The sequence below is a fragment of the Anarrhichthys ocellatus genome, unplaced genomic scaffold (genome assembly GCF_004355925.1).
Source record: "Anarrhichthys ocellatus isolate YVR2014 unplaced genomic scaffold, GSC_Weel_1.0 scaffold536, whole genome shotgun sequence".
Taxonomy (NCBI): domain Eukaryota; kingdom Metazoa; phylum Chordata; class Actinopteri; order Perciformes; family Anarhichadidae; genus Anarrhichthys; species Anarrhichthys ocellatus.
The window spans coordinates 421-10,000 of record NW_022280510.1 but is presented as its reverse complement, the minus strand read 5'-3'; the positions used below and the strand labels follow the sequence as shown (position 1 = coordinate 10,000).

Here is a 9,580-nt window from a genome sequence, read left to right as displayed (position 1 = left end):
CTGCTTTATTACTTTAATTAATCGATTATCAACACAGTTCCTGTCGTTGATTGCCCGTCCCATTGCAGCTCCAGTTCCCTGCTCTAGTATTGTACTGTGGCTACACAGCAGCATTGAGCTCATGTTTCCACAACAAGCAGAAGGGCTAAACTGTATTTAGCTCAGAGTAAACACCCGTATTGCTCTGTGGTTTTGAGGGAGGCTCGGCGGTGGCTTCGCTGGTCGTTGAGCTTCACTATCAGTGTGAAGAAATTGACTCTGCTGAACTCTGATTTGCTCTGTCTTCACCCGTGCCGTGTTTCCGCGCCATCTGTTGTTGAGGCCTTGCGGATGTATGAGTGTGATCACACATGGAGAAGGGTTGAGATAAATATTGGGTCTGTTTTAACTGCTGTTCTTTCCCTGATGCTTTACGAAGTGTCTGTGATACAAAGCGATATTTTCTGACAAGGGATTTGTAAATATATGCTGAGCACCTGTAACGAAACTAAGAGCAAAATGAGTGGGCTGTGTTATGTCTGTAAATGACTTCCTCAAAATCCAGAACTGTGAGCAAACCTGTTGCAAAATACTAACGGTATTATCCAACATCAAAAAGAGCATTGAAAAGCACAAATATAAATCAGCAACATAATATATAACTATATCATCTATTTAGGAAAGATCCCCAGGGAATCAGCATATGCACCACCCACACCTGATGCTCAGAGTAGATCCACAGGATGTGTTACTGATTTTACTCTACATCACACTTCTAGAGCTTCCTATTAACTTTAAAGGTCTGCTTATGATGGGGTGTTAAACCAGCCGAGATGTTCCCCATGAATCATGTTCATATTCACTGCACGATTCTGCAGTGCGTGATTTGCATCGGCTGCCAACGTACAGCACAGGAAGCAGTGTGGCCTCTATGTTCCACATTACTAAGTGTAAAGTAATGTGAAGGTGTTGAAAAGACTTGTAACACATCAGGCCTCTCATGCTAGAGATCGTTTGGCTTTCTGCTACAGACCAACAAGTTGTTTTTCTAAAACCTTACCTAACCTTAGTTGTTTGTCATAACCGTGGTCTACATCCTGAAACCTAAAAACACCTTAACCATACTAACCATTTTAGAAACTGTTGGCAGAAACATCCAATATCACGGTTTGGTCTTTAATAGCTTTTTGTATATTATATATAAAATTAGGACCAATATTGTGTACATATTATCATACATCCAAGTTATACTATAGTACATTTTTAAAGGGGAGCACCACCTAAATGAAGAATTCTAATATGTTATTTCCATGGCCTAGGAAAGTTCAATCAATATATGTGAACAGGAGCTGCTCTCTATCTCCCAAAGGAAGAAACCACAGAAGGAAGTCTCAAACCTGTGTCATCAAGTTCAAAGTGTGGAGCTGCTCCATAGACAATGAATGCTCGAATGACTTTGTTCTTTTTCTCTTTTATACCCAAATGAGCTTGATTGGATTGTAATGTTGTCAGTTGTGAAACACGTGTATCATATACTGTCTACGGAGCAGCTCCTCACTTAATACTTGATGGCATCACAGATTTGAATTTTATCACTATAGTTTTGGGATTTAGGTGCGAGTTGTTCAAATTTACAAATATTTTTGCACCGTCTTAGTCAACAGGAATAACATGTAGGAATTTTGAAAATGTAACTACACCTGCCATGTTTCAAAAATGTAATATGGTGTGTACTTTTTTGGTGGCGTCAGTGGAATTGAATTGAAATGAGCACAGGCCACAAAATGGATCCTTGAGGAACTCCCTTGGTTGACCCATCTGATGTTAAATCGTGACCTTCTAAGCTAATTCTGGGAAATATGTTCACCCTTAAGTAACATTCTAAAAGTTGGATCAGATCGAACAACCAGGTTCCCTGTTAACAAAGTGCAGCGGGTGGGGTTTCAAGGTACAGTGTTTTTTTTAATCTTGTGCAACATACCAAGATATGCACCAGCAAAGAAGACTGCAAGTTTGTAAACATGGATGCAAACAATGCTGGATTCAAAGTACTTACAAATTTGGCTCAGCAAATGTTGAATGAAGAATGAAATGCATTCAACACATGTTAGACCTGTTAGACATTGTTAGACCTCCAGAATACACACATTGCATCATGGTGAACAGCACTGCATGTAAACATAACTTCTGTATGTTCACAAGAAAAACTCCGCAGGGCCCCTTAAATTAAGTGACATCATAGACCACACTTTTATCACAAGGAAATGAATGTTAAAACAGACAAACATGTGGTGCTTTTCCCACCAATTAAGGTTAATTCAGTTGGCAGACAGTTGAAATAATGAGTGTACACTTTCCTGAGGTTTTACAATGTACTGAACTGAAACGTGAGGCAAAAACAACCTGAGATTGTGAATCTGAATTGGTTTTGGAATGAAGCTCGTGTTTGCTTCTACCTTAACACCTCAGTACATAAAAGTAACACTGTGAGGATGGGATCAGATGTGAGGTCATTGTCCGGTTGCAAATATTACACTGTTGCTTTTCATTTGAGTACACTGCTTCACTCTTCACACACTGTACATGAGCTAAGCTTTCACTACTTTTCCAGCCCATAGGAATTTAAATGTGGGCATGACTTGATGTCAACTCGACTGTCCACCTCCGAAACGCTCTGCTTCATGCTCATACTCGTCAGCGCTCAAGTCTTTTCGGGCAGGAGACTATAGCCTCCTTTCTTTCCATTGCTGCAGTAATCTCTGCTTTCCTGAGAAATTCACCAATACTAATAAGAAAATATGTAAACGCAGGAAGTGCTGGAATTTCATTCTGTCGCTCTGTTGATGTTCTTAAAAAAAAAAAAAAACGTTCCTTATGTAAACAGATTTAGTCCGTAATAGCTGGATTTATTTTGGATCCAGATGCTTGGAGTCCCTGGTGGCATAAGTGAGTCCACTTCAATGGTCAAGATGATTTGTTCGAGACACTATTTGACTGGTCTTGATTAAAGTAGGCCTCAAGCGTAAAAGGTCCTTGCCTCTTGTGTAACTCTTGGTGCCTCAGTTCCTTCATTTACTCTTCCTGGTGAAATCTCCTCTCTGTGAGTCTCTCGCTGGCGGATCCAAAAGTACAACTGTTGAGTTGGATCTTGTTGCCGTCTATAATATCCTTGGAGGAGCCTTCTGGTGACGTCCTTGCAGCACTGGAGAAGGACATGCTGACGTGCAGCTTCAGCAGCTTCCGGAGTTTCCTCTTGTAGCCCTTGCAGGCGAAGAAGTAGATGAAGGGATCCAGGCAGGAGTTGAGGTTCATCAGGCACACGGTGATGTGCAGCGACACCTGGAAGGCCGTGAGATCGGCGCAGTCGGGGCTCGACACCAGCTTGCGGATCATGTACTGCAGGATATCGATGTGATAAGGGCTGAAGCAGACAATGAACACCAGGGACACGCAGCAGATTACGCCGATGGCTTTGCGGCTCCGGCCGGACTTTTCCGTCAAATGGTTGCTCTTGGCGGAGAAGTGGAGTTTGGAGCACAGGACGGAGTAGCACACGAGGATGGTCACCACGGGCACGACGTAACCCAGGAAGACGGCACCGATCAGTATGGTGGCAACGTGGTCGACCTTCTCAAAGTTGGGGTACTCCATGCAGGTGATGAAGCCATCGGGTTCCTCGTTGGTCATCGGCATTCCCACGAGGGGGAGGGTCTGCACCAGGACCAGCAGCCACACGCCGACGCAGATGTAGCGCACGTTGCTGATCTTCCGGAGTCGGGCGAACGGCAGAGGCAGGACAACAGCGATGAAGCGGTCCACGCTGAGGCACGTCATGAAGTTGACCCCGGCGTAGGTGTTGATGTAGAAGATGAGTCCCGAGATCTTGCACAGTGCCTCGCCCAGAGGCCAGTGGAAGCCCAGGGCGTAGTAGACGATCCTCAGGGGCAGGGAGAGGGTGAAGAGGATGTCGGAGATGACCAGGTTGAGGGAGTACAAGGTGGTGGAGTTCATCTTCTTCAGATTGGGACGGATGACATGGAGGGCGAGGCTGTTGCCGAGCAGCCCCACGAGGAACACGACAGAGTAGAAAAGAGGCATGAGGACCCTGGCGTAGTCCCGGTGGGCATACAGGGTGTCACAGGTGGGCTCGTTAGAGGCATTGTTGGGGGATGACAAGGCGACGGTCACAGGTGCAGCAGTAGAACCCATCTTGATATTGTTGGAACCAGTAACTGCAAATAAAAGGAAAAATTAAATGTGAGACATTTATTTCATTGTGCTATTTTTTTCTCTCTCCTCTGATCCAAAATATGTGTTTTCAAAGGAAACAAAATCGGAGGTGTCAAGCAATGAAACACTGAGTCTATGCCTACGTTGAAATGAAACTCTGTCAAGATCTTGCTTTCAAAAAGGAAGTAAGAAAAGTTACAGTATTTGTCATTACTCCTGCCAGTTTCATTAAAGTATAGAACCTGAAAATGTCTGTAGTAATAGAAGTGTAATGAATTCTAAGATGATGTTAAAAACAAAACATCCTTTTGATGATTTCACCACATATCGAAGGGTCCAATGAAGAATACATAAGGGTGACATGACTTTAATTTCGTTTCTTTTACTAAAAATAGTTTTGAGCAGTTTCAGTGAACTCTCAGCTGATTTACCAGCAAAAACTTCAACTTTCACCTTTATTTTTATCCCCAGAGGGTAATTGGTCCCACAGCATAAGGCATATAAGAAAACATGGCAGAACATAGAATAAAGGGAAGGAGAAGTGGGCTCGAAGTCCAACGACAGAAGTCCCCGGTGTTCCACTCACATGTCCACAGTGTGCATCACATGTCCTGTGAAATAGAAAAGTTTCTTCTCTGTGGTGTGCGGTGCCACCTTGTGGTTCTTTTTGAGCAAAGCCCAGCAGACACCAAACTTGTCTATTTCCTCAGTCACTGTCACTCAACAAGACTTTGCACAATCAAGCCTTCAAATTTCTTAAAACAAAAGGTGAAAAAAAACCCCCATAAAAACAGGGTACAAGTCAGATGTGATTTAATCAGGTGTCTGACTGAAGCGCTAAAGGATCTGTCCTGTTTTCACTTATCATTGGGCTTGTATATGAAGACACAGCTTATCATTTGAAGGGTATGAGGTCATTGTGAGTACATTTCCAACCTGTTTATGAGAATAAAGGATTTACAGATTAACCGTGCCCCACTGGCTGACTCACAGGACATAGCTGTTGTTTTCGTGCTGTTTGCCGCTAAAAGTGACATGAAGAAAGTCTGTGAACAATCATGACTGGGATTCTGAATACAGCTGCAGCACTCTCACACTTACTCTGCATTAAAAAAAAAAAAAAAGCTGTGTGTTGAGAGACGTCCTTGTCTATGAGGAAGTCAGCTTCCCCAGGGTGCTCTGCCTTAGAATGGCAGGCCGCTGGAAAGTCATATTGTTGGAGCCAAAATTATAACCCGCTCTGCTGGAGCACATGATGCAGCGAAGAAACACGCTTCCTGGCTCATTAGCACAAGTGAAGAAAAAAATAATCACTTTCTAAAATGCCTTTCTTATCCAAATGAAGTTATACACGTACATTTAACAATCTGTAAATTAATCTTTGTTTTATGTCAAGAATATGCTCTGTACTTTTCCAATAACACTCGAGCTTTTCCAATAACACTCGAGCTGTCACCCACAACCGTGGGTGTTGTAACTCAGATTGATAGCTTGTAAATGTGTATTTTTAGCACCGAATTTCCTTCAGAGAAGAGCAAGCTTTTTATATTTTTCATAAGACAATATTAATTATGTTTAAAGTACAGAGGATATAGTTTGTAAGGGTGTGATGATCCTCCATTAGGTTTCATGTAGTAGATATCCGAGTCTGGAATACAATACAACCTCTCTCACAATGTAAATCCATCACAAGCCAAACTGCAAAACTGACACAGCTCGATGTATTACCCACGTTCACTTCACACGCGATGTCGTGTCACCAGGAACGGTTCAACCTGACCCTTCAAAAACAACACAGTTTGTGAAAGGGAACCTACCTCACAGATGGAATATCTTTTCCCCTTTGCCTTAAGTCACACGGATCCAGAAGACATGACACTTCTCTTGCAAAGCTTATATCAACTAGAAGGGATGTCCTGACGGCACTACCACGAACTCTGTCCTGTACGAGAGCAGCATGACATTCAGAAATCAAGATCTGCTCAAGTAACCATAGTGACAAAATATCCTCTCTCTCTCTCTCTCTCTCTCTCTCTCTCTCTCTCTCTCTCTCTCTCTCTCTCTCTCTCTCTCTCTCTCTCTCTGCCAACATGTGTGCGTGTGTCTCCGCCTCTCACTTTTGCATAACCTTTCAAACTTTCTTTCTGTCGGCACACACTTTTGAAACACTTACTGATTGCAACCAAAAAATGAGATAAATCATGTGACACATTGACTTGTGTAATATGTCATTTGGCCTTAGTTGATTGATAAAGCTGAGGGGGTGGGGTGTGTGTGTGTGTGTGTGTGTGTGTGTGTGTGTGTGTGTGCTCGCTCTTTGGAGGATGTGGCTTCAGATGTACAGACGAGATCGTCCAGAGTTGCTTTTGTTGGCCACCCATCTTGTTTTATTCTTATGAAGAATAAGTGCAATCTTTGTACTAATACTAATACTAATTTATTAATGTTGCACAATAAACGCATCACAATTCTTTCTCTCTTTTTTCAGTTTCTGATCAATTTGCCTTTTGGTTGCATACAAATGAGTGGCAGCGAAATGAGGAACTTCCCCTTTGCTCCAGAAGCACCTTTGTTTTGATGTCTTGAGCTCATAATGACTTTCAGAAAAGAAGAGCCAAGTGACTCATCTCTCTCTCTAGATCTACATCTCTCTCTTTTTATTTCTTTCTTTTGAAATAAATAACAATGATTTGCTTTCAGACATCGAGTATTAGCTGTTAGCAGTACTGATTGCAGGTGTGCCCCATTTGTTCTGCCCCAAATCACCAGTGACTTCCTGTGGTTAAAGCACATCGATACCACAGAGTATAAAAACGGGAAAGCAAAAAAGGTGATGGTTTTAGATGTAAGTGTATAGCAGCGTACTGTCGTTTTGGAGTGCGAGATCAGAGACCATTTGAAATGTAAGATGTGGTCAAGCCTTGAGATATTACAGGCAAGAAAATGAGCAGAAGAAAATGTGTTATTAGGTGAAGATTCTGTTCTCAATATTTGGATCACGGGTTGCTAAGCACATACTTAAGCTTTGTGTACAAACTGCTGCCCTGCGGTTTTCACACCTGTGAATTTCTCCCACCCTGCTGAGTACCGCTCAGTAGAAGTGTTTCTTTCCAGCTGCAATCAAGAGAAATACAAAAAAAAGTAAAAAATTAAGTTATCAAGAATTGTGCCAATATTTAAATGCTGTTTGACAAAAAATATATATGTATACAAGCATCATATTGTGTGTTTTTTATTGACCACAACCTTCCTTTGTTCAAAACAAGTCCGGCGGCGAGGCAGAGGAAGCAGCCTGACTTCCTCATGGCCTCGCCTTGTGGGTCTGACTCACTGGGCATCAGACGGCTGGATCACACTGATCGCTGACAGACAGCAGACATGGTGCTCTGCCACGGCTATTCATAGAAGACAATGGAGCTGAAAACCAAAGGACCACTATGGCGTCTTTACACTCTGTCCCTGTTGAAATCGGGATGAAGATATAAAACAATGATGATGATGAAATATATATATACAAATGTGCAGAAACCATGAGAGAATTGGCAGACTTCTCAGAGCATTTGATGAGAATCATTGTTTTGCATATCCTGTGCATAATAAAGGAAGTTATGAGACAAAAAAAACATCTAAAGAGGAAATACTCCGTATCTGTTGAAATATATATGGTTATCTGCCATTTATGCTCTAATTTATATGTTTTTTTTGGAGGAAGATTAACCTTACAAAAACTGTAATATAATGCTTTGGTATTCCCCTATCATACGCTACTGTTTCTTTTGTTCTATGTATTTAAAACTTCTCTTATATGGCTCTTACCAGGGGCGTTTCTAAGATTCAAAGAAAGGGGGGGCGTAGCCCCAAAGGGAGAGGCATGTTTGGCAATTTTTTTTGGGACCCATATGGCGCAGCGGATATCCATTGTTTCAGACAGTTCATAGATTGGTTCAATCAGAAAGAGTGTGATTTTGCTCTGTAGTTTTGCTTGCATTTAGTATATGATAACACAAGAGACAGAATTTCAGGGTCATAGTGAAATTTGACAACACAAATGTGAACTTTTCTCAAATAAAGAGAGAGAAATTATTTTCCTGCTTGTAAAGGAAAGACGGATAAACTAGCTTTCATATCCGCGTCACTCCCAAATCCTAATTCTTAAAAGGACCGCACACAATGGATGAAGAATGGACCTGACAACTTTATATCGTTAAGTATGACGATAGGCTATTGAATTGTAATTTGAAGGGGGAGAAAACATACAAACCAGAACGCACACACAGATGTAGCATGTTAGAGTTATAAATAACTTGTCCATGTGAGAAACAATAGTTTAATTTAATGACATCACCAAAAAAACATTTTTTTTTTTTTTTTTTTAAAGCCAATAATGCCAAATTATTTGGGGGGGGGCTTCAGCCCCCCTAAAATAGGCCTAACGACGCCCCTGGCTCTTACTCTGTGTGATTTTACAGCACGTATATATATTCCAGTTTGATCACACTACTGACTGGAAGATAATAAATCTCAGCGAGACCTTTGCTCTATGGTACTAAGACAGGGGTCGGCAACCTGCGGCTCTTCAGCCCCTCTGTTGCGGCTCCCTGAGTCTACATCCACACTAATACGTTTTCGTTTTAAACAATCTCCGTCCACACGGCGTTTCAGCATCGTTTTCTAAATGATCTCCGTCCACACGGCGTTTCAACATCGTTTTCGAAATGATCTCCGTCCAGACTTAAACACCTGAAATGGAATATTACGTGACTATTCACGTACACTGGGCATGTGGGTGGGTGCCGGTGTAAATAGGAAGTAGATTGGTTGCTCAAAGCCGCTAACGTGACTTCAGACGGCCGCTCCATAGGTCTGATAACGCCGCTGGTCACGCTGCTCGCTAATCGCTCCAATAACAGCTGCTTCCTCCGCAGAAATGCAGACTTTAACTGGACAACAGCTGCAAGTAAAGACAACAAGGTCAGTAATACCTGACCTTAAATAAAAATGTTTTAATATTTTGTCAACTAAAATGTGCGTCACATCCTATTACGTCGCTGTCAAGCGCCTTTCCCTGCAGGTGGCTAATCATGATTTGCAGACCCCCGCCCTCGGTAAACTATCAATGGATAAATCCAAAAAAAGAAAAGTCACGGAGGAAAATAGAGAGTTTAATTCTGCGTGGACGTATTCATTTGCTTTCACTGCCAATGATGCTGGCTTACCTGTATGCTTGATATGTGCAAAGAATGTAATGTTGAAAGACACTTCCAGAACAAACACACAGCATTTGCTGAAAAGTGTCACGCTGGAGATGAGCGACAAAGAGCGATTTGTCAACTGCTGCAGCAAACTCTCCTCTTCATAAGAGTTTGATATT

The 9,580-nt window shown here is 42.1% G+C and overlaps 1 protein-coding gene across 1 annotated transcript; it reads right to left on the bottom strand.

Moving 5' to 3' along the window:
* Positions 1 to 1,920: 1,920 nt before the first annotated feature.
* LOC116401570 (G-protein coupled receptor 183-like) lies at positions 1,921 to 6,189 on the bottom strand. The gene is made up of 2 exons (XM_031880036.1): positions 6,027 to 6,189; positions 1,921 to 4,211 (listed from the first exon to the last, which is right to left on the bottom strand). Exon 2 carries the CDS (start codon positions 4,186 to 4,188, stop codon positions 3,052 to 3,054), a length of 1,137 nt encoding a protein of 378 aa, XP_031735896.1. The 5' UTR covers positions 4,189 to 4,211; positions 6,027 to 6,189; the 3' UTR covers positions 1,921 to 3,051.
* Positions 6,190 to 9,580: the final 3,391 nt, after the last annotated feature.